The sequence below is a fragment of the Gymnogyps californianus genome, chromosome Z (assembly GCF_018139145.2).
Source record: "Gymnogyps californianus isolate 813 chromosome Z, ASM1813914v2, whole genome shotgun sequence".
Lineage (NCBI taxonomy): Eukaryota > Metazoa > Chordata > Aves > Accipitriformes > Cathartidae > Gymnogyps > Gymnogyps californianus.
This window is the reverse complement of record NC_059500.1, coordinates 75,267,595-75,293,976: the sequence shown is the minus strand read 5'-3', so window position 1 is coordinate 75,293,976 and position 26,382 is coordinate 75,267,595. Positions and strand designations below refer to the sequence as shown.

Here is a 26,382-nt window from a genome sequence, read left to right as displayed (position 1 = left end):
CTCCCCTTCCACCACCTGCAACCCTTTCCCACTGCACAGTATCAGCAGACTCTGACACCTTCCTTCTCCACTGCTGTTATGTTGAAAATTATTTGCAAATTCCTTTAAAACATAAAAATCAGATTCTCAAGAGAATGGGTTTCACTGGATGCTCAGTCTTTATCTAGCTTTCTATGTGAACTTCTAAGAGAGCCTAGTAAAATTTTAAGGCTGATTTTGTAGGAATCTTCCTTAGACTTTTTGTGTGTTTCCAGTTCAGTACTGGTTAAGAAATAACATCTAGTTTATTAAAGAAAAACTGAGTATGGCTTTATAGCTATATTCTCATGTTTATTTGTAATGCTGCCTTTTCAATGACATTGAGAAGGGTAAAAATCCACCACTGTCCAGTGAACTGTTTTCTTTTGAAAATGTTCAAAATATTTATGAGCTATCTCTAAAGCTTCTGAAGGAAAAACCTAAAGTGCCTCAATAAATAATATATGCAAACAAATTATATATTAAGAATATTATGGGAACACTTGCAAAAATAAAATGCTTAATTTATTAAATACAATACTCCCAACACAAAGATGAAGGACTATTTTGATCTGGCTCATGTCAATAAGAAAAAAACAAAAAGAGAAAAAGAAAAGAAAAATCACTTTTTTGCAGCAATGCCCCCTCACAGAGGGAGGCAAAAGTCTTGAGGACTAGGTAAGGTAGGTTTTCATTTGTAAGAATACATATTAAAAATAATCCTACCTCTAAATTTGAAATCTTCAACTTCCGGTTTGAAAAACAACAGATATACCCATGCATTTGTCATCAACACAGTGGCCATGCAAATGCTGTACATGTACAATGCCCATCCAATCAAAAACAAATAATTTTTTAAAAAGTGGATGTTGGGAATGACAGCACTAGCATTGACACAAACATGGTGCTGAATTCAGGGTCTTTGCACTCCAAATAGTAAGCCATAATCTCAGAGTCATATTTATTTTGTCCAGGGAATCTCACTCTATCCCCCGCCATGGCTCAAACATAACCAGTGATCTCTGTGCTTTAGATTATTCATGTAATATCAGTCTATTGTATCTGTAGCATTGTAAATGTGTCCTCCATTAACCCCTTCTAATGAAATACAAGTTATGCTATTATGAGTTAGCTATATGAGGTTTATATATATATATGAGTTAGTACAAGGGTGTACTACAAGATGAGAGATTAATTTCTGCACAAAGGGCATTAATCAACAAATACCATGCACAGTTTTGCTTGCACAGTTAAAAAAAAAAAAGTATTGAGGAAGGAAGGAAGGAATATGCTGCTGGACAAGCACCGTATAAGATACACCTGCCCCAGCATCTATAGCTTGCCCTATCTTAACAAAATCCTTAGTTTAAACACTTGGTCCTGAAATTAATCCTGTACATTAATAAGCCTAGCTTCAGCCTTTATTACCAAAGACTAGCTGGAGAACATTTTTATACCAGTGGCATGCCAATATCCTACCAGAAGACAAAATAAGGGCATGTGTTTTTTTCATCATTTTGTAACATAATTGTGTGCAGTACAGACAATATCTTTTTCCCTTTTACTGTAGACTTGTATCTGGCAATGAAAAATGCTGGCCATGCACCTCCTCGAACAATCCCTTTACTCCTCAGAAAGACTGTCCAAGGAAAGTGCTAAACCACCTCTTGCCTTCCATCAAATTGTTTCAGTGTTTTTTTAGTGAGGTTGGATGCCATCCAATCCCATAGTTCCTTCAGATAGTGGATCACATAAGTGCTGTTTTCATTCCATCTAGCTTTGTCTCTGCAAGAAATATGCTTCGTGTAGAGAACATTAGTCTTTTTCCACCCACATGCTGAAGCAAAAAAATTGAGGTGAATACAAAGACACTCCCGGTATCTGTACAGCAGAAATCACAAAGTTCAAGTCAAATATATTTTTCCCTTTTTTCATCCACATCAAAGGCATGAATACAACAAGGCATTGTTAGTTGTGGTGGGCTAACTAACTGGAGAGTCTGCTGATATAACAGATCAAGTTTTTAAGGCCTTTGTCTATGCAGAGTTACAATAATGCAGAAGCCAAATTGATTAGAGAGAGGAAAAATGATAGAAACTGAGAGAGAGAGTGCAGATATGTTTCAGTAATGTCTAAAAAGTCAATACTGTGTCTATAGATGGAGAAGTGCACATTGCTTGCCCTTTGAAAGCTTCTCCATATCTTTGTCATTAATACTGTCAAAGTTAAGAACACATTTTAATGGAGTTCAGTGGCAGTTGAACACATTCATTCACGCAGACCATAAGAAGAAATGCTAGGATGTTTTAGCCTAAAATATCCAGGTAAACTGGAGATGCCTTAGCCAAGTTCTGGAGGAGGGAATGGATTTCTTTGATGTTGAGCCTCATGTGAGGCTCCCTTTGCCAACAGCCCAGCATCAACTCATATACTTCCTTGGGGCACGTGCGAGGTCGCTGCAGCACTCGTCCCTGAGTGATGCACTCAATCACCTACAAGAAATCACAAGGAAAGGATCAGTGTAGCCATGCTAATTACGTAGGCCTCACCCATGGAAGAGCTAGCTGCTAATAGCCACAGCAGCCTCACTGGTGGCAGTCACCTGGCCACCTCTGCAGAAGAGCTGCATTTCTAGGTAGATGTACAGGCAGTGGGATATGATCTGGAAAAATCACCATAATGTAGGATGTCAAGGAGCAATACCTTGATTGATGTGATGTGATGTTATGTTAACCCGTGTTACCCCTTCCATTCATGAGTGAATGGTGGTAGGGAAGCAATACCATACCTCCCCTACCTGTCTATCAATCTCACCTCATCTCAGAAGTAAGCTGTTTCAATCGTCTCACATAGAGCACCTCTCCCTCCCTCCTTACACTTTAAAAGTACCACCATGGCTAATCTCTGGAAAAGGATTACTTTTGATTTCCCAGGTATGAAGAGATCTCCAGATTCCTTCAATCTATTCAAGAATGTTTTAGAACAACCACTTCGTGACAATGACATTTCCTGATATGTAACTGAAATCACCCAATGCCAGTTTGGGAGACGGGTAAGCTCATTTTTATTGCCTCATGGTCTTTCTCAACACCCAGAGCAGACTATCCTATACAAAGGAAGAAGCTACATCCCAACTTGGTATAGTCCTACTTGGATAACTTCCATCCACCTTGGGGAGAAAAGGGTGAAAAAGAACTTCAACCACAAAGTTTGCGACAATACCATAAATACATGATATCAGGGTTATTGCTTTTACTAAATAAATTTGCTATTGTCCTTTCCCCAGAGAAGCCATACCATCAGTTAAAATGCCACCCTCCTTTATGCAATTTGAAAATATAATACACACACCTCATTGTTTGAGAGCTGATACCATGGCTGTTTGCCATAGGTAAAGATTTCCCATAATACGACCCCCAGGCTCCAGACATCACTTTCTGTGGTGAACTTCCTGTACATGATACTTTCTGGAGGCATCCAACGAATAGGCAGCATTGTGTGACCTCCAACCTGAGGAAAAAAAAAAAGAATCAGAAATAATTCCTCCAGAATACTCTTCCTCCAGGAAGAGTATTGAGATGCTAAATCAGGGAAATCCACATTTTCTTTTTTCCCATCTGCTGCCATTCACTTTAAGGAGCTCGTAAGAACTAGGGAGCTATGATCCAACCTCCTCTCTCCCAAATGGCAATCACTACCATGATAGATTTCTCAATAGAATCTCCAAAGAAATTGTTTCTGAAGTATAAACTCATCTTCTACATTTATTTTGCACCCCCTATGCAAGGAACTGAATGCTCTATAAAATTAATGATTAGCTAAACCGATCAACCCATTATAAATTAGGCCAGTATTACTCTCCATTTTAAGACTGAGAAAATTGTAAAAGATTCATGCAATGAAATCTGCAGATATCAGCTGAGATCCATGAAGACACAGTGACTGCATGACACAGAAGGATCAGGATCTATATGGTTTAATACACTAACTATGAATGAATTAAAGCAATGCTATTGTCCGTGGATAATTTCCAAAGCTAATCAATGCATTAAATTATTTTGTTCAAAATTAACTATGCAGTTCTACACAGCTTTCCAAATTTTCAGTCCTTTGGATATATACACTTGATAATAAATAACTTGCAAGACATGGACTCTGTGTCCCAAATCATCACATGTTGAATTCCCCAGGAATCTTTTCCTGAATTAATGCCTTTCTGAAAGTCTCTAACACATTTTTTGTTTTCCCCAAAATGCTATACTTTCTTAAAATTGAGTTACTTAAGCTGAATGTAAATAAATAAACTCTTGCTTTTTATTCTAGTTTCTAAACAACTTACTGTTCCTAATATGTCACATTCTGACTAGATCACATCAATGAATAAATCCACTCAAGTACTTTTAAAATAGTCTAACCAGCTGAGCTAGAATAGAATAGAATAGAATAGTTCAGTTGGAAGGGACCTCCAACAATCATCTAGTCCAACTGCCTGACCCCTTCAGGGCTGACCAAAAGTTCAAGCATATTATTAAGGGCATTGTCCAAATGCCTCTTAAACACTGACAGGCTTGGGGCATCAACCACCTCTCTAGGAAGCCTGTTCCAGGGTTTGACTACCCTCATGGTAAAGAAATGGTTCCTAATGTCAAGTCTGAACCTCCCCTGATGCAGCTTTGAACCATTCCCATGCATCCTGTCACTGGATCCCAGGGAGAAGAGATCAGCACCTCCCTCTCCACTTCCCCTCCTCAGGAAGCTGCAGAGAGCAATGAGGTTGCCCCCTCAGCCTCCTTTTCTCCAAACTAGACAAACCCAGAGTCCTTAGCTGCTCCTCATAGGACATGCCTTCCAGCCCTTTCACCAGCCTCTGGACACATTCAAGGACCTTCACATCCTTCTTAAATTGTGGGGCCCAGAACTGCACACAATACTCAAGGTGAGGCCACACCAACGCTGAATACAGCGGGATAATCGCCTCTTTTGACCAGCTGGTTATACTGTGATTAATGCACCCCAGGATGCAGTTTGCCCTCTTGGCTGCCAGGGCACACTGCTGACTCCTATTGAGCCTGCTGTCAACCAGCACCCCCAGATCCCTTTCTGCAGGGCTGCTCTCCAGCCACTCCTCTCCCAATTTATACTTGTCCCTGGCATTACTCTGTCCCAGGTGCAGAATCCGGCATTTGTTCTTGTTAAATTTCATGCCATTCATGATTGCCCAATGCTCCAATCTATCTAGATCCCTCTGCAAGGCCTCTTGTCCCTCAAGAGAGTCAACAGCACCTCCCAGTTTGGTATCATCAGCAAACTTGCTAATGGTGCATTCAACTCCTGCATCCAGATCATTGATAAAAATATTGAACAGGACTGGCCCTAGAATTGAGCCCTGAGGAACACCGCTGGTGACCAGTCGCCAGCCAGATGTAGCCCCATTCTCTACAACCCTTTGAGCTCTGCCCTTTAGCCAGTTCTTCACCCAGCGCACTGTGAACCTGCTCATCTCACAGTTGGACAACTTGTCCAGAAGGATGGTGTGAGGGACAGTATCAAAAGCCTTCCTAAAATCCAGAAAAACTACATCCACCGCCTTCCCTTCATCCACTAGGTGGGTGACCTTATCGTAGAAGGATATCAGATTAGTTAAACAGGACTTTCCCTTTGTGAACCCATGTTGACTGTGCCTGATGATTGCATTGTCCTTTAAATGTCTTTCAATAGCACCCAGTATGATCTTCCCCATAATTTTTCCAGGTACTGAGGTTAGACTAACAGGTCTGTGGTTTCCTGGGTCTTCCTTCCCTCACACCCTTCTTGTAAATTGGAATAACATTGGCTAGCTTCCAGTCAGCAAGGACCTCCCCAGACTCCCAAGACCTTTGGTAGCTGATTGAGAGGGGTCCTGCTGTAACATCCGCTAGCTCCTTCAGTACTCTGGGATGAATCCCATCAGGCCCCATGGACTTGTGAACATTCAGCTGATACAACTGGTCCCTTACAATTTCAGTGTCCACAAATGGAAAGTCACTGTTCCCGCGCTCGTGGTCCTCCAACTCAGGGCACCGGGCAGCGCAAGGTCTATCAGTATTATTAAAGACTGAGGCAAAAAAAGCATTGAATGCCTCCGCTTTTTCTTCATCCCTATTTGTCAGGTGACCATCTTCAACAACTATTGGTCCAATGTTTTCCTTGGACCTCCTCTTGCTATTAACATACTTAAAAAAGCCTTTCTTGTTGTCTGACACAACACTGGCCAGTTTCAACTCTAGTTGAGCTTTGGCCTTTCATGTCTTCTCCCTGCATATAGGAACCACAGCTCTGTAATCTTCCTGCGAAGCCTGACCTTGCTTCCAGAGATCATACAATTTCTTTTTCCTCTTGAGCTCTATGAGGAGCTCCCTGTTCAGCCAAGCTGGTCTTCTGACCCGCTTGCTTGACTTATGACACAATGGGATTGCCTGCTCCTGTGCTTTTAAAAGGTGGTTCTTAAAAACTGACCAGCAATCAATGGATCCCAAAGCCCTCAAAAGCAGATTCCCAGGGGTCACTGCTAAGTAGCTCCCTGAGTAGCTTAAAGTTTGCTCTCTTGAAGTCCGTAGTAGCAACTCTGCTGTCCTTTTTTCTCATTACACTGAAAATTTTAAACTCAACCATTTTGTGATCGCTGTGGCCAAGACAGCCACCTACCATCACATCTCCCACGAGTCCTTCTCTATTCACAAACAACAAGTCTAGGAGGGCATCTTTCCTAGTTGGCTCACTGAGTGCTTGTGACAAGAAAGCATTGTGATATAGCTGTAAATATTTCCAAGGAAGGAAAAAAATGGAAAGCTTTTTCAAGGACATCTAACTTTTGATTAATTCCCATTTTCCTGTCTTAAGATTTATTTAGTTATGAAACCACACTTGCACTTTCAAGATTCTGTAAATTCAAACTTTACATATCTTGTTATAAATAATACCCTCCTTGTTCTAATGTTGAAACAGCAAATGGAAGGAAAACCTAATAGAAGTCAGGGTTCACATAATTTCTAAATCACTCAGAACATCCGTTTCCAGCTATTTGTCAGTAATTCAGTGTTAGCACAGCATACCAAAAATACAGCTATTGCTGTTAGAGCTCAACCCTGGTCTGTACATTGCCACAAGTCAACACTCATTATAGATTCTATAAAAATAGGAAGTGATGCTAAAACGTTCATAGACATGGTCTATTACTAGGTATTTCTTCTCCTCCCCCTACCTCAGATGTTGTGTTAACAAGTGAGGAGTATTTTTGTCAGAGACACTGACTGAAAGGCAGGACTCCTGAGTTCAATTTCTGGCTACCTTGTGGATTTTCTTCTGACTTAATATAGGTTGCTGTGCACAGGTTGCTGTGCCATTCAAAAGGGGAACCAATCCCTGAAGCTTTCAGCCTAATTTAAAAATATTCACGTGACCACTCTGTTGATGCATGTTTTTAAGTGCTTTGCTCAATTAGACACATTCATCTGTGTTAGATTACCCCTCTGGCAAGCAGAATTGTTGTAAGGCTCCATGCATCAGTTTTTTTAATGATCTTTGACTGAGAAGTCACTGAGTGACATGGAGAGTTTGAAGTAACATATGAATATGCTGAGATGCAAACAAAGCTTCAGTTTCCCGCCTTATCATAAACTAAATTGATATGGCAACCAAACAGCTCCAAATCACCACTTTTTCTCCTGTCTCGAGTAGTATTTCATTAGAAAGACAGAAAAACTAGTCCCTTAAAAACATGCAGCCACATGCAGCCACATACGCCCAGCCAAAGGGCAAGTGCCATTAAAAATGATTAGTGATGAGAGGCTTTTGGTCTCATTAAATATTAAAATGACTCTTAGGTCTGCTCATCATGTAGCCTCCACAACTGGTTCTTTTCAGCCATTTCTTTGAGTCATTCCTTAAAAATTAATGAAAGATATAAACAATAAAATGTGTCTCTTTTTTTCTTTTTTGTCACATCCTATATTAAGAATTTTTTTTGAAAAAGGAATAAAAAATCTCTCCAAATCTTCTTTTCCCATGGTTCCTTGCTACAGAATCACAGTGTGCTGAGTTTTCCATATCATTCAGTAAAATAAATACTCCTAGAGTGACAATGATAAATGACCACCAAATGATGGATGTTGCAATGAACAGAACTGGAACATCACAGACCTACTTGTCTCTCTTTGCAGCCGTAGCAAGACTAACTCATCACTGCTGACACTTACCCAGTACTAGATTTACAGATAAGTACAAACCACGGGGCTTTTTGGTGTTCTTCACAGAGCTGTACAACCCCACGCTGCCTTGGCTGGATTGTGTCCATTTCTGTCCTTGAAGGCAGAAGACTTTACTGGGCAGAGTACTGGGCCTGGACTGAGAAGTCCTGAGGTCTATCCATCTCTATCACTGCTCTTCTCTATCATCTTAGACAAGTTACTTCCAACATCTCAGAGTCTTTGTGAAGATAATATTTAGCAAAAGCACTGATAAAAGGTATTAGCTATTATTATAAAGGGTCCTCCTCTTCCCAGATGGCATTGTGATGAAGACAGCAAACCTGTGAAACACTGAGCATCACCTGTGGCAGGCTGAGCATCTTCCATCCTTACTGGTTCAAGGGATCCTTGAACTTCAATGCAGATCTCAGTTCGGCCACATCAAAAACACAGGTCAGGGCCTAGCCAAAGGTACTTTCTCTAAACACCCATTTCTTTCTCTGTTAATGATCAGTGGTTACTGAGTCAACAATTACTCAGTTCAGAAAAGCACTAAGAACAGTGTTAGGTACATGTTTAAAATGAAGTACGTGCTTCAACGCTTTCTTAAACCAAAGCCTAGGACTTGACATCATGGTTCTCAGTATGCCTGAAATTAATTGCTAGTCAGTTGTGAGCTTCCTTTGGTGTTTATTGGACTGATGAGTCCAAGGACCCACAGCTGTGACATAATAGGAGTGAACAGTGCTAGAGTGCATTTTTGCTGCTGTTTCCAAACTCTTAGCAAGGTAAAGGGGAGTTTCCCAAGAAGGATAAATGAAAGAAAGCATGAGTACACTGACCAAACTTGAAAGGTGCTAGGTGCTTCAGAGGGATGCCTTCTGCTCATGCTTTATTAAGAAATGCAAGTATTACGCAGCTGTCAGATATCAGCATCCTGCAAGATGAAGCCCCTAGTACGTACACTGTAATTGTAGTGCTGCTTGATACACATCATTTTACAATGGTCATGCGCTAAGCAGACTATGATCACAGGTAAACAACACCTTTAATAGTCAATCTAGCTAAAGTTACGACAGGTTTAGAAGTATTACAGTTTTAATTTAATAAGCTATCACTTTAAAATCTGTATTGTAGCTGTAGCAATGCTGAAAAAAATGACAATTTTATGGATACAATTTATGATATAGTTTCTTGGTGCTTACTTGATGGCAGTTGTGTTATGATGGTTCATTTTCGTTTAGAATTGCACTTCTATAGATCCTTTCTGTGACTTAAGTACTTACTTCCAAATGTCAGTTTATGCAAGCAAGCAAGCACTCACTAGTCCTGCTGTAGTCTTATATTATGTTTACTAGTTATATTTACTAGCAATATTGGGCTAGAATCTAAACCAGAAGGCCTGGTGAATTAGCTTCTGCAATGTGCGAACTATCCACAGGGAGGAGACTGCTATGCCAAATCACTGAACTATGATGCTGTTCTCCAAAGAAACATTTCCGAGGGGAAACTGCCATACTACTTCACATATGAAATGTTGTTACATTTTCAACAATGTAATGTCATTCCACTTGTCACCACTTTCAGCACTCATTTTTTAAATTAATTTAGTGCTTTTGAAAGGTGCCAGACAAGTAGACCTTGATCATTCCTTTTGTCTATTTGCAAATGTGAAGTTTCAAGGATCACTATATAAGTACCATGGCTTAGCTTTGAAGCAGGGGGTCTAATTCTAGAGTTCGCTAAAGTTTGTTCACTTTCTGGCTTCAGATGTTCCTTATCCCACTTTGCAGGCTCTAGGAAATGGTGAGGCTTGTTTAATGCAGAAGTTTCTGTTGTAAGAAGTAAACCAGGCCTGTTATATGAAATACTGTGGGAAGCTGATTTTCATTATCCTAGGGTTTTGCACACATCCATCCATCCACCCACCCACCCATCCATCCATCCAATGTAAACCCAGATTACTGGCACATTGCTAATACTACCACAGACAAGATCCCTCAAATGACTGTTATCAACCTAAAGGCAGTCAATCACTGCAATTTCCCTGTGCCAGTTGAAAATATATCTGTCAATATTCTGCTCTGGTCACAGTTTCAACTTCTACTGCCCAACCACCATGGGAACCCAAAGCCCTGTTGCCTCATGAAAATCTCTAGTGTATTCTGGAAGTATTTCTTTCCCCATTGGCCCACAATTGTGAGCAAATGGATATACTCTCTTGTAAAGAATGAACATATGAAGGATCGTGCTCCTGCTGGGAGCAGGAGACTGTCAGGGGAGCTGGGGGAAGCCAACCTGTAGAGTTGTGGAAGAAACAGGGCTGTATATAGGGCTGCACAGAAAAGATGCAAGCCAAGGGCTGGAAAAGGCACAAGAAATAATGTTGCTAAGGTGGCCACCCAATCAATTCACATCAGGTTTATCCCCTATTCCATGAGTTGCTGCAGGGTGTGACCAAAGGAGAGGGCCTGGCCAGAACATGGATCTACCTCTCTTCCTGTTAAATGCTGATGGCCATAGTTAGGAGAGGCACCCACTGCTGCTCCAAAGGGAAGTTTAAACCCTCTTTGCTGCTATGCAGTTGCCTTGTTCATATCTTCATGAGACAGAGCAGTGAAAGGTAGGCCCTAGTCTGTCAGAGTATCACTGGCCTTTCAATGTTGTGACTGTCAATGTGCCTTGGGAGAAGAATGTCCCCACCAGCATCTTCTAGAGGGACTGAATACATCTACATATCAAAATGTTCCGCACCTTCACTATCCACCAGCACTCCTGAAGAGGACATCAAATCCAACCTCCAGCTCTTGCAGGCATCATATTAGATAAACCCTTTCCCATTTTTTTTTTATCTCCAGCTTTAAGCAGTCAGTTACTCTGACTTCATGCAGTAAAAAGTTTATTTTTTATTTCAAAATTTATTTTTTATTTAAAATCTGTTTATTTGGTGAGCTCAGTGAACCTGAATGACTAATGCATGGATTTCAACCCTGATCCTGCCCAATACCCCATCTGGCTTGACTGCTGCATCTCTCCAGTGCCCTGCTGATCTTAGTGCAGCTCTACCCAAGGGTAGACCTTTTGCAATTGAGTATGGTAGTCCCGAGAGCAGCAACAAAGTTCAACATATGCTTAAATTAACTTTCATGTGACAGGTATATACTTAGTCTCTTTGATATAGCTGGATCTTAGTTTGTCAAACTGGAACCAAGCTTTGCCTTTTGATTCCTTTATTCATTCACCTCTAATAAAGCATCCTGAGTATTTGGGGGATTATAGCATTTCAGGGTACTTTTCTCTAGTTATCTTTTGGTCTTGTGACTTATTCCACCATCTCAAGATAATATAACTGCAAAGAAATGTTCTCTGCAGACTATCATGCCTTATTGCTAAAACTGAAAATCTCTCCTCTCTTGGTGAACATCTGCTCTTTCCTCCTCATAAAATACTGGGAAATGTTTCCCTCAGCACAAGAAAAAATCAATAATTGTTATTTTCATTTCTTCCATGCCCTGGCCTTGCAGACAAAGGCAATGTCTCCTCTTAAAATATCATCAATCCTGACATGTCCAATTGCAGAAAAGCAATATATTATTTTCACAGCCTGTCTGGATAAGAAGCCAGAACACTCCAGTACATGAGCTTGCTGAATTATGAAATAAAGCAGATTATTTGCCAATAATATATAATATTTGTCCTTTCAATTTCACTTCTAACCCTATTTTAGTTCATTTCTATTCAAGAGGGGCTCGTGTCTAAAGTTCTTAATTAATTCTAACAGTGGTCTTCTCAGAAAACTGAAATAATGTCTAGAACGACATTAATTATACTGTAAATTCTGTCTTTAGTTGTGCCACATCAGTTCAATATCATGTGTCAACCTTGTGTCACTGGAGATAAAATTCTTCTCATTGGTCTCTGTGAAACCATGAGCAGCATGGAGAAGATGAACAAAGAACAATTACTCACAGTTTTGCATAATGCAAGAACCAGAAGACATCAAATGAAATTATGAGATAGCAGATTCATAACAAACAAAAGTAGGCATTCTGTCATATAATATACAGTTGCTTGTGGAACTCATTGCCACAAGATACCACAAATGTCAAAGACTTACCTGGGATCAAAAAGTGATTAAACATACTCACAGAGGAGTGTCTTTCACTTTTCAAATTTTCAGTTAATTTTGCATAATTATTTGTACAAGGGATTGGGTGCTCTGTTGCTGAGTACTGTGAACTAGTGTCATGGTTTAACCCCAGCCAGCAACTAAGCACCACACAGCCACTTCCCCCTCCCCCAACCAGTGGGGTGGGGAGGAGGAAAAAAAAAGGTAAAACTCATGGGTTGAGATAAGAACAGTTTAATAACTAAAGTAAAACATAATACTAACAATAATAATAATGAAATATAATACTAATAATAATAGTAATGAAAAGGAATATAACAAAAAAAAAAGAAATAAAACCCAAGAAAAAACAAGTGATGCACAATGCAATTGCTCACCACCCGCGGACCGATGCCAGAGCCACGATCCACCCCTCCCGGCCAACTCCCCCCTGTTTATATACTGGGCATGACGTTCCATGGTATGGAATACCCCTTTGGCTAGTTCAGGTCAGCTGCCCTGGCTATGCTCCCTCCCAGCTTCTTGCACACCTGCTTGCTGGCAGAGCATGGGAGACTGAAAAGACCTTGGCTTAAGATAAGCGCTACTTAGCAACAACTAAAACATCAGGGTGTTATCAACATTATTCTCACACTAAATCCAAAGCACAGCACTGTACCAGCTACTGAGAAGAAAATTAACTCTATCCCACACTTTCTGATACATTTCCAATTGATCACCACCACTTTTCCTGTCCTTTCATTTATACACACAGATATCATTCCCACGGTCTATGGGCCATCTCTGTCAAATGTCTGTTGAGTTCATTCAGTCCATGACTTTGAGCTCCATCTATCGTAACAGTCTGTCTGGGCAGGAGGGATGATGCAAAGTCCGCTCAGTTGGCAGAACAGGATTGGGCTTTGGTGTGGTGCAGTGGGCAGGTGACACTGGGTGCAGCAGGGGGACGGTGTGTAATCTTGGATTGTTGCATGCTGCAGTCAGTCCTGGTTCCATCACTACTGCATTTCGCTCAGTTTTGTCAAAGTTCATTCTTCATTAATCTAAGTAATTCTTACTGTAATACCATTAATATAGCACATAACAATTATAATAATGATGACATACAGTGGCAGGATTATATAGCAATTAATAGCATACAATTTAATCTATTGGCTGTTCTCACCTAAAATCAAATCCCCTTGAGGCACACATCGGACTTCCCCATCCTTCCGCATCACCCACCAAGTGCATCCAGGTCCTTGAGCAAAAGCAATCCCCCGAATGGGTATGCCTTTGCCTGAGGCAGGAGTAACCCAGACTGTTTTTCCTAGCATATTTTTCATGTGCACTACAGGGACTTTATCCCCTTCTACAGTATGTAAAAGTTCTGATTGGGCAGGGCCAGCTCGATTGGCAGATCCTCTAGTGTTGACTAACCAGGTGGCCTTTGCTAGATGTGTATCCCAATGTTTGAAGGTCCCACCACCCATTGCTCTCAATGTAGTCTTTAACAGTCCATTGTATCGCTTGATTCTCCCAGAGGCTGGTGCATGATAGGGGATGTGATACACCCACTCAATGCCATGCTCTTTGGCCCAGGTGTCTATGAGATTGTTCTGGAAATGAGTCCCGTTGTCTGACTCAATTCTTTCTGGGGTACCATGTCGCCATAAGATTTGCTTTTAAAGGCCCAGGATAGTGTTCCGGGCAGTGGCATGGGGCACGGGATATGTTTCCAGCCAGCCGGTGTTGCTTCCACCATTGTAAGCACATGGCACTTGCCTTCGCGGGTTTGTGGGAGTGTGATATAGTCAATCTGCCAGGCCTCTCCATATTTGTATATTTCAGCCATGGTCCTCCATACCAAAGAGGCTTTAACCGCTTGGCTTGCTTAATTGCAGCGCATGTTTCACATTCATGGATAACCTGTGCGATAGTGTCCATGGTCAGGTCCACCCCTCGATCACGAGCCCATCTATATGTTGCATCTCTTCCCTGATGGCCTGAGGTGTCATGGGCCCACCGAGCCAGAAATAATTCACCCTTATGCTGCCAATCCAGATCCACCTGAGCTACTTCAATCCTAGCAGCCTTGTCTACCTGTTGATTGTTTTGATGTTCTTCAGTGGCCCGGCTCTTAGGTACATGAGCATCTACATGACGTACTTTCACAACCAGGTTCTCTAGCCGGGCAGCAATATCTTGCCACAATGCGGCAGCCCAGATGGGTTTACCTCTGCGTTGCCAGTTACTCTGCTTCCATTGCTGCAACCACCCCCACAGAGCATTTGCCACCATCCATGAGTCAGTATAGAGATAAAGTATTGGCCATTTTCCTCGTTCAGCAATGTCTAAAGCCATCTGGATGGCTTTCACCTCTGCAAACTGACTTGATTCACCTTCTCCTTCTGCAGTTTCTGCAACGTGTCATATAGGACTCCATACAGCAGCCTTCCACCTCCGATGTTTTCCTACAATGCGACAGGACCCATCAGTGAACAGGGCATATTGCCTCTCATTTTCTGGCAGTTTATTATACAGTGGTGCCTCTTCAGCACGCGTTACCTCCTCCTCTGGCGATATTCCAACATCTTTTTAACATCTGGTCCTGCCCGGACTGGCCCAAGGGCTACTGCATGAACTATCTCCCGTTTAATCTGTTCAAAGGCTTGTTGTTGCTCAGGGCCCCATTTAAAATCATTCCTCTTCCGGGTCACTTGATAGAGAGGGCTTACAGTCATACTATAATTTGGAATATGCATTCTCCAAAAACCCACAATGCCTAAGAAAGCTTGCGTTTCCTGTTTACTAGTTGGTGGAGACATAGCTGCTATTTTGTTGATCACATCCATTGGGATGTGACGACGTCCATCTTGCCATTTTATTCCTAAAAACTGAATCTCCTGTGCGGGTCCCTTCACCTTACTCTGTTTTATGGCAAAACCAGCTTCCAGAAGGATTTGGATTATTTTCTCCCCTTTCTCAAAAACTTCTTCTGCTGTGTTGCCCCATACAATGATGTCATCAATGTATTGCAGGTGTTCTGGAGCTTCACCTTTTTCCAGTGCAGTCTGGATCAGTCCATGGCAAATGGTGGGGCTGTGTTTCCACCCCTGGGGCAGTCGATTCCAGGTGTACTGGACACCCCTCCAAGTGAAAGCAAACTGTGGCCGGCACTCTGCTGCCAAAGGGATTGAGAAAAATGCATTAGCGATATCAACTGTGGCGTACCACTTGGCTGCCTTTGACTCCAGTTCATATTGAAGTTCTAGCATGTCTGGCACAGCAGCACTCAGCGGTGGCGTGACTTCATTCAGGCCATGATAGCCCACTGTTAGTCTCCATTCTCCATTAGACTTTCGCACTGGCCAAATGGGGCTGTTAAAGGGTGAGCGAGTCCTGCTGATCACTCCTTGGCTCTCCAGTCGATGAATCAGCGTATGGATGGGAATCAGGGAGTCTCGGTTGGTGCGATATTGCTGCCAGTGCACCCTTGTGGTAGCGATTGGCACCTGTTGTTCTTTGACCCTCAGCAACCCCACAACCGAAGGGTCCTCAGAGAGACCAGGCAAGGTGGACAACTGTTCAATTCCCTCTGTCTCCAAGGCAGCTATACCAAAGGCCCACCGATACCCCTTTGGGTCCTTGAAATACCCTCTCCTGAGATAATCTATGCCAAGGATGCATGGGGCCTCTGGGCCAGTCACAATGGGGTGTTTCTGCCACTCGTTCCCAGTTAGGCTTATTTCAGCCTCCAATACAGTTAGCTGTTGGGATCCCCCTGTCACCCCCGAAATACAAATGGGTTCTGGTCCTTTATAGCTTGATGGCATTAGAGTACACTGTGCACCGGTGTCTACTAGAGCCTTATACTCCTGTGGGTGTGATGTGCCAGGCCATCGAATCCACACAGTCCAGTAAACCCGGTTGTCCCTCTCCTCTGCCTGGCTGGAGGCAGCGCCCCTCTAGTCCCAGTCATAGGATTCTCCACTCACTTGTAAAAATGGATTAGAATTCCTTCTCATAGGATCAGGAGTAAGATCAGCCCTTCCACTCTGTCGGCCACACTGCTCGCAGTGCTCACTGGAGGCTGAAGCAGCAATTTTCTTGGAAGAACCCTCATGTGTGATTGTTTTTCCTTGCAATTCACGTACCCATGCATCTAGGACCGAGGTAGGTTTTCCATCCCACTTCCTCATATCCTCTCCGTGGTCAAGCAGGTAAAACCACAGGGTACCCTGTGGTGTTTACCTTCTCTCTCCTCTCTCTTGCCCAGAGGAATACATTCTCTTAGTAGCTGAGGTATTGGTCCATACAGGAGGGAGGCAGAACTTATCCTCAAATCGCTGGAACTCTTGGGAAAGTTTCTTGGCTAATATGTCTGGCAGTTTCTCCACAGCCGAGACAAGGGAGGAAGAGAGACTTTCTTCATATTGCTGAAGTCGGCGAGCCAATTCATCTACTGTCGGTCCCTCCTCGTCTTTCCAGTCCATTACTGCCAATGCATTGGCATACGATGATGGTGCACTTCGTACAAACTTCTGCCACATGGGTCGTGCACATTGGACTTCATCTGGATCTGTGGGTAACCACCCATCATCTGGGTCATAATAAACCATCTCCCGCATGGCTAATTCCCTCAGGTACTGGATACCTCTCTCCATGGTGGTCCACTTGCCTGGTTGACATATAACATCTTCCTTGAAGGGATACCTTTCCCTCACGCCCAATAGAATTCGCCTCCAGAGGCTGAGGGCTTGTGTCTTTTTTCCAATCACTTTGTCAATGCCACCTTCCCTAGAAAGGGATCCCAGCTGCTTGGCTTCCTTTCCCTCTAATTCCAAGCTACCAGCCCCATTATCCCAGCATCAGAGCAGCCAGGTGATAATGTGCTCGCCTGGACTATGGCTGAAGTCTTTTTCGCATATCTCGCAGCTCACTCGGGGATAGGGATCAGGTGATTATCTCCGGTTCTGCCTCTTCCTCCTGTTCTCGTGATGACCCTGCTTCACCTTCATCCTTCACTAAGCGAACTGATTTTTTTGAGTATTTCTTCTTCTGTATAGGGGCGATTGATATTGGCACCGGTTGATCCTCTAGTTCAGCTGCATCATCCATCGCCAAGGTTTGAGTTGCCACAGTGCCTGTCGCTGGAGTCTGAGTAGCTACAGTGCTTATCGCTGGGGTTTGAGTAGCCACAGTTGTGGGGATTGGAGTAGCCACAGCGCCTGTCTTCGCGGTTTGAGTAGCCGCAGTGCTTGTCATAGGGATTAGAGTAGCTGCAGTACCTGTCACCAGGGTTTGAGTAGCCGCACTGCTTGGCGCTGGGGTTTGAGTAGCCGCAGTGCTTGTTGCTCGGGTTTGAGTAGCTGCAGTGCCTGTTACCAGGGTTGGAGTAGCTGCAGTCATGGGAGCTGATCTCTGGGTGGTATTTTTAAATAGTTGTTTAACCCTAGACAAGATCTGAATCACATTCAGGAACAGGCTGATTCCTAGCAATAGGACCATGCTGAGTTCAACATCCCAAGGATATTCAAAATTTACAAACTCCTTCAATGCTATTGCAATTAACCTGGCAGAGAAAAGGAAGATGTGGGAAGATGTCTCCCCAATAGGTTGGCTCCCCGAGGAGAAAAGGTAGAAAGTGCAATTGTTAATATTCTCTAGGAGATAGCACCCAAAGTACAGAGATCTCTCCTCCATAGATTGGCTCCCAGAGGAGAAAAGGTAAAAGGTACAATTATGAATAGTCTCCCATAGGCAGCTCCCGAAGTACAGAGGTGACAACAATGCCGAGTACAAAGACCCGATTAGTTTCACGGCTTGCACTTCTATCATATCATAAGCCAGTGTTACAAACAACAACAACAACATGATAACTCTAGCCCGGTTCCCACAGGTGATAAACAGCACAACAGGGAGCATATACTGCAAGTAGGGCATTACATAACGCAACTTCCAGAAGCACAACACCAACCTTGAGAGCAAAAGAATCCACATTGTAACCAGTGACTATCAAACCAATACAATGAATACTTATAACAAGTTTGTTTTAACACACTCTGATCAGCTCCGTCATTATCTCAACCCTTCATGCCCCACGTTGGGCTCCAAAAGGGCTGTCGTGGTTTAACCCCAGCCAGCAACTCAGCACCACGCAGCCGCTTCCCCCTCCCCGCTCCCAGTGGGATGGGGAGGAGGAAAAAAAAAAGGTAAAACTCATGGGTTGAGATAAGAACAGTTTAATAACTAAAGTAAAATAAAATACAATACTAACTAAGAATAATAATATAATAATAATAATTGTAATGAAAAGGAATATAACAAAAAAAAAGAAATAACACCCAAGAAAAGACAAGTGATGCACAACGCAATTGCTCACCACCCGCTGACCGATGCCAGAGCCACGATCCGCCCCTCCCGGCCAACTCCCCCTGTTTATATACTGGGCATGACATTCCATGGTATGGAATACCCCTTTGGCTAGTTCGGGTCAGCTGCCCTGGCCATGCTCCCTCCCAGCTTCTTGCACACCTGCTTGCTGGCAGAGCATGGGATACTGAAAAGACCTTGGCTTAAGATAAGCGCTACTTAGCAACAACTAAAACATCAGCGTGTTATCAACATTATTCTCACACTAAATCCAAAGCACAGCACTGTACCAGCTACTGAGAAGAAAATTAACTCTATCCCAGCCGAAACCAGGACAACTAGGTAGTGAGGAAATGGGATTAATACAAGATCATGAAGGCTCTGTCATAAAATGTATTCCACTTAATTTTGACACTTTACTCACATCTGGTTATACAGGTGTGGTGGATTGACCCTGGTCAGCAGCCAAGCACCCACACAGTCGCTTGCTTACTTGCTCCCCCCAGCAGGAAAAGGGAGAGAATAGGAAGAGCAAAAGTGAGAAAACTCATGGGTCGAGATAAAGACAGTTTAATAGGTGAAGGAAAGAAAAAAACCAAGTGACACAAAGGAAATCATTCACCACCTCCAACCGATGCCCTGTCAGTCTCCGAGCAACAGCCACTTTGGAAGCCAAAAACACCCTTCTTCCTCTACCCAGTTTTTATTCCCAAGCATGATGTCATATAGTATGGAATAGCCCTTTGGTCAATTCAGGTCAGCTGTCCCAGCTGTGTCCCCTCCCAATCTCTTACCAACTCCCAGCCTACTTGCTGTGGGGGCAGAGTGGAAAAAAGCAAGCCTTGACGCTGTACAAGCACTGTTCAGCAACAGCTGAAACACTGGTGAGTTAATAACGCTGTTTTATTCACAAATCTAAAATACAGCACCATACAGGCTGCTATGAAGAATGTTAACTCCATCCCAGCCAGACCCAGTACAACAGGATAATATTTTATAGCATAATAGTACATGCACTGTAGTATATTTGGTAAAGGTAATTAACTCTTAATGAGATGTTACTGTTATGGTCAGCATTAATTCTTTGATGGAAAGTGAGAGGAAGCTCCAGTTTTCTGTGAGAACTGTTGTGCTAGAGAAATAGTGAAGTGAGAGTTAACCATTTGAAACCCTAAAATAATGCTTCATGTACTTTCATTGGCCGTTTTGAAGCGATGACAATGACCACCATATATAAGCCAATATAGACCATACTTCTATCAGACAGGAATTATTTCTGACAATTCCTGAATGAAATTCAGTCTGACTTCTTATTCTTTAAGGTCAGAGAGCTTCCCAGCATCCATGGTTCTCCTGTGACAGGCCTGATGCAATAACTGCAGGAGCAAGTCATGGTCCCAGAGCCTATGTCTTGGCCCTAGAGAAAGCAGGGGAGTCCTTTCCCTGTTAAACAAACCTGATATGGGTTACTCTCCTTGATGGGCACTTAAATAAGGGCATCTTTATGCTCAGTAGGACCATTTTAATGAAGAAGCATCTAATAGAATAAGTAACAACTCAGCCTAGCTATGGGGAATGTGGAAAAGGAATCAAGATGAATATCAACAGAAGAGAAAAGAGGATATGGGGATGGGGGGGGGGGGAGAGAACATATGGTGAACAGGAGTTGGAAAGAAAGCAAAATGGTCACAACTATAGGCCAGGGCATGCAGGAGTGAATGATCAGCCAGCCTTCTATCTACTGCAAATCATTTCCAACAAGCAAGTACACAAGTGATCATTAGTAAGCACTGTCCCCCATATAATCCTCTTACTCAGTCCCCTTATGGATGGGCTGAAGGCTGGGAAAGACTCTTTTTAGCCCTAGTCTTGCATGTATCTTTCAGTTCAGCTTCACTATTCCAGATGTAACTACCCAGTAACATAACGTCCTCCTGTAGAATGTGACATCTGGTCAAAACACTACCAAGTTATGAGAAGCTGCAGCCCTTCTCTACTTCAGCAAAAGGAATGCAATATTCAGAATGAATACTGTTGAAAGGAATGCAATATTCATACTAAGCACAAATATCGTTTCACTTCTCCAACATGTATGACACAAAAACTGCAGTGTCCTTGCTTATTTGGTTTTCTTCTGGGAGAGATATGTAGGGGGAAAAAAAAGAGAGTAAGGCAAGGCAGAATCAGTTCCTTCTCTAAAACAATACAGATATAGAGCTTTCCACTACCCTACAGGACTCCACAGGCCCTTACCGGCAGAAGACAAGGCCAACTTCGACCGGCTCCTGGGGGATTTCACAGGTTGTGAGCAGCTGTCAGAAAGCCCTGATGAGGTTGTGCTTTTCAGCTGTCACCACCAGGCTTTCCCTTGAGTCAGGGAGCACAGTCTCTCGGAGTGAGCCTCTGGGCTCTCCTTAGGTGAAACTCAGGCAGGGGTTTGGGGAAAGGACCCCAAGCACTCAGACTGACCCTAAATTTCTAGGATTCTGGGGACTATATCTGCCACCACGGGGTGTGGGTGGAAATTGCAGCCACAGCCTGTGATGACTTAAAGTTGTTCTCTCCAGAACAGTTACTGCATTTGTGTTCCGCCTTGCAGCAGAATTGTCTCTGTAATGTCTAACATTGGGCCAATGATCCTTTATCATTATTATTCATGTCCTTGTTCTCAACCAAAGCTGAAATGCACTACTGGCAAGGTCACCATCTATTAATATCTTGATTATTTCTGCCCAAGGCTTAAATTCTGTGATCATGTTTTTTTTCAGTAAGGGGGAAATTCATCTCTGTGGGGCCATGCCATTGAAGTCACTCACAGTATTCTCAATTAGAAGGCAAGAGAAGAACTACTATACACCTTCTGCTGTCTATCTGTACTGGGATGGATGCCAATCACTATAAGGTATTCGCCACAAATGCATCTCCAGAATAGTTAATATTAACATGCTACAATCACAGAAACATCTTCTTATCATTAATATTGTCAAGATTGTTAACATTTAAAGCTATTTAATATTTAACATTTTATGCTAATGTTAATACTATAAAATATTGTTGCTGATATTAATTATGAGAAGAATAGGTATTATGTATGCAGAAAAAGAGAGCAATGCACTTAGATGAAAGATAGATGTGCATCTGTAAGCATGAACTGGGATGCAGATAGCAGAATTCAACATTTTTCTACTATTATGAAGACATGGAGAATATTTTTATATTGTGCAATGGTATCCAGAAGCAGTCCATGTGAAACTGGATCCTAGACCTTTTTGTTCCATGTTAGCAATACAAAGAAGAAGAGATAAGTACTGTCTTATGTAAAGGTAGAGATGGGGTTATTTAATCTAGGGTCTAATTGCTAAAAGAATCACAATAACTTTTTACTATCATTGTGATTCAGAAGTCTCAAAGCAGAGTGTGAGGATGGAATAAACAGATTAAGATTAAATAAAGCAGCAGAAAGTGCACCTTATGGACTGAAAAGTTCTCCCCTAAACTTCTCCTTCCCAAGAAATCCAAACCGATTTCTGCAAGCTGTTCCCTAGGCTACTTACAGTCATCTTATTAATCTATTCTACAAAACTATAGTGAACAGAAAAACAGGTTCTGCTTTTTGTGAGAATTATTCATGTTCAGCTCAATTAGAGTTGAAACTGGCCAGTGTTGTGTCAGACAACAAGAAAGGCTTTTTTAAGTATGTTAATAGCAAGAGGAGGTCCAAGGAAAACATTGGACCAATAGTTGTTGAAGATGGTCACCTGACAAATAGGGATGAAGAAAAAGCGGAGGCATTCAATGCTTTTTTTGCCTCAGTCTTTAATAATACTGATAGACCTTGCGCTGCCCGGTGCCCTGAGTTGGAGGACCACGAGCGCGGGAACAGTGACTTTCCATTTGTGGACACTGAAATTGTAAGGGACCAGTTGTATCAGCTGAATGTTCACAAGTCCATGGGGCCTGATGGGATTCATCCCAGAGTACTGAAGGAGCTAGCGGATGTTACAGCAGGACCCCTCTCAATCAGCTACCAAAGGTCTTGGGAGTCTGGGGAGGTCCTTGCTGACTGGAAGCTAGCCAATGTTATTCCAATTTACAAGAAGGGTGTGAGGGAAGGAAGACCCAGGAAACCACAGACCTGTTAGTCTAACCTCAGTACCTGGAAAAATTATGGGGAAGATCATACTGGGTGCTATTGAAAGACATTTAAAGGACAATGCAATCATCAGGCACAGTCAACATGGGTTCACAAAGGGAAAGTCCTGTTTAACTAATCTGATATCCTTCTACGATAAGGTCACCCACCTAGTGGATGAAGGGAAGGCGGTGGATGTAGTTTTTCTGGATTTTAGGAAGGCTTTTGATACTGTCCCTCACACCATCCTTCTGGACAAGTTGTCCAACTGTGAGATGAGCAGGTTCACAGTGCGCTGGGTGAAGAACTGGCTAAAGGGCAGAGCTCAAAGGGTTGTAGAGAATGGGGCTACATCTGGCTGGCGACTGGTCACCAGCGGTGTTCCTCAGGGCTCAATTCTAGGGCCAGTCCTGTTCAATATTTTTATCAATGATCTGGATGCAGGAGTTGAATGCACCATTAGCAAGTTTGCTGATGATACCAAACTGGGAGGTGCTGTTGACTCTCTTGAGGGACAAGAGGCCTTGCAGAGGGATCTAGATAGATTGGAGCATTGGGCAATCATGAATGGCATGAAATTTAACAAGAAGACGGTTGAGAGCCTCTGGGTAAGGATGAAGGGGAAAGCAAATAAAGCAGATGTTGTTGTGGGAGTCTACTATCGACCACGCAGCCAGGACGACGACACCAATGAATTATTCTACAAGGAATTAAGGGATATCTCTAGATCAACTGCCCTTGTCCTTATGGGTGATTTTAACTTCTCAGACGTCAACTGGGAACATCACACAGTGGACACAAACAGGTCCAGGAAATTCCTGAAGCACATCAAAGATAACTTCTTGGTGCAGGTACTAAGGGAGCCGACTAGGAAAGGTGCCCTCCTCGATTTGTTATTTGTAAACACAGAGGGACTCGTGGGCAAAGTGGTGATTGGTGACTGTCTTGGTCACAGTGACCATGAAGTAGTCGAGTTTCAAATCATTGGCAATAGGAGAAAAACTGCCAGCAAAACTTCGACCTTGGATATGGGGAGAACAGACTTCAGGCTGTCTGAAGGAGTTAGTTAGTAAGGTCCCCTGGGAATCTGCTTTTGAAGGTATTGGGGTCCATGAATGCTGGTCACTTTTTAAGAGCCATCTCTTAAGAGCGCAGGAGCAGGCAATTCCAAAGTGTCAGAAGTCAAGCAAGCGGGGCAGAAGGCCGGCTTGGCTGAGCAGGGATCTTCTTCTAGAACTTAGGCAGAAAAGGAAAGTGTATGGACATTGGAAGCAAGGACAGGTGACACGGGAGGACTACAGAGATGCTGTTTGCCACTGTAGGGAGAAAATTCGTGCAGCCAAAGCTCGATTAGAGTTCAAGCTGGCCAGTACTGTGAAGGACAACAAAAAGGGCTTTTTAAAATATGTTAACAGCAAAAGGAGTATCAGAGATAACATTGGTCCGTTGCTTGATGAGGTCGATCACCTCACAAATAGGGACATAGACAAAGTGGAGACGTTTAATGCCTTCTTCGCCTCTATTTTCAACACCGATGATGGGCCCTGGGACCCCTGGAGACCTGTGTTGGAAGACCATGACTGGGAGGATGATAAACTCCCAGCTGACCCTGAACTTGTTCAAGACTTGCTGCTCCAACTGGATGCGCATTTACTTTTTCTGCAGCAGGGAGTCATTATTTTTTTCTGTCAAGGCCTTTGCAAACATCTACTATTAAGCATGAACATTCATTCTTAAGTATAATGATGAACATGGTAAATAAATTCAGTCTTATTGAAATACAGAACAGAGACATGCCTCCAGCCCAAAAGTATTGCTCATACAAAATCAAGAAACCCTGGCCTTTGGTGCTCACTGATGTCCTCTCAAACACAAATATAGCCAGAGATTACTACTCTGTATATTTATCCAAGTTATGAAATGAAGTCATGCTTGTTTTACATTGAAGAAATAGCTTGAAGTGCCGAATTTCCAAAATAACAAAACCTAAGAATCTGGTTTGTATGTTTACTAAATACTAGGTGTGCTTTTTTATAGAAGGGACAAAGAACAAAGGAAACTGCTACTTCTTAGCTATTAAATGAAACAACACTCAACAATAACTCTTGTGCATAGATTCCTCTGCCCTGTTCAGCCTCATCCAGATGTAAAGGTATATTAGGTGTAGATGGCAAGGTTTTGGTAGTGGGCGGGGAGGGCTGCAGGGATGGCCTCTTTGGGGCTGCCCCGTGCCATACACAGCCAGTTCTAGACAGCTCTGCAACAGACACACCCCAGGCCAAAGCTGAGCCAATCAGGAAAGCTGGTAGTGCCTCTGTGATAGCATATTTAAGAAAGGGTAAAAAAACCACTGCACAGCAGCTGTGAGAGGGAGGAGTGAGAAAAATGTGAGAGAAACAACACTGCAGACACCAAGGTCAGTGAAGGAGGGGGAAGAGGTGCTCCAGGTGCTGGAGCAGATATTCCCCTGCAGCCTGTGGAAGAGACCATGGTGGAGCAAGTATTTCCCTGCAGCCCATGGAGACGACCACGCCGGAGCAGATATCCACACTGCAACTCATGAAGGGCCCCATGCTGGAACAGGTTTATCCTGAAGGACTGCAGCCTGTGGGAAGGACCCATGCTGGAGCTGGGGAAAAGTGTGAGAAGGAAGGACCGGCAGAGAGGAACTGGTATGTACTGACCGCAACCCCCCCTGCACTGCTCAGGTTTGGGGGAGGGGGAGGTAGAGGAATTGGAAACGAAGGAGTGAAGTTGAGCCTCGGAAAAAAGAGGGTGGGGGGAAGGTGTTTCAGTTTTTGTCTTTGTTTCTCACCATCCTACTCTATTTTTAATTGGCAATAAATAAAATTAATTTTCCCCAAGTTGAGTCTGTTTTCCCCATGATGATAATTGGTAAGGGATCTCCCTGTCTTTATTTTGAGCCGTGAGCTTTTTCATCTTATTTTCTCCCTCATCCTGTTGAGAAAGGGGAGTGAGAGAGTGGCTGGGTGGGTGTCTGGTGGCCAGCCAAGGTCAACCCACCACAAAAGGTGATCTCTTTTCAGGCATCGCAGAAACACTTGTGCCAAGGGGACACTGTTCTTTTATAGACACAGCAGCCCAATTAAGGTGGCTAAGGAATAGGCCTTCATTTTATCTATAAGTTCACTGGTAATAAGTGATGTGAGAGGCCGGTACAGAGAATGTGTTTAAAGATTCTGAGTAGCTTATGTTACAGGATACAGCTCTAGCATTTATAAACAGCTTGGCCATGGATTGCCTCCCCCATGCTACAAAAAACTGATAGCTGCCACTCTTACTCCAATTCCACCCATGAGGTTACACACATGGTATTGAACAGCAAATGCTGTAAACTACATGACTTACCACATAGTACAAAGCCAACATTAACAACAATAATCAGTGTACACAGCCCTGTCTATCCTAGAGATCCTAGAAGCCCTTTGCAAACTTCACAGATCATTTTATGACAACTGAGCTCAGGGAAAATGGCCAGGGCCAGAATATGAACAAGCGCCATG

General features: G+C 42.9%; 1 protein-coding gene across 3 annotated transcripts in view; it reads right to left on the bottom strand.

The window, feature by feature from the left end:
* Positions 1-2,324: 2,324 nt before the first annotated feature.
* Positions 2,325-26,382, bottom strand: part of LOC127027121 (BDNF/NT-3 growth factors receptor-like) — a 192,164-nt gene continuing 168,106 nt past the window's right edge. For all 3 annotated transcript variants that reach the window (XM_050912587.1, XM_050912588.1, XM_050912589.1), the window contains 2 exons: positions 3,370-3,528; positions 2,325-2,510 (listed from right to left, as the gene is read on the bottom strand). In XM_050912587.1, coding sequence (XP_050768544.1) covers positions 2,325-2,510; positions 3,370-3,528 — 345 coding nt within the window. The remainder of the gene's footprint in view (positions 2,511-3,369; positions 3,529-26,382) is intronic.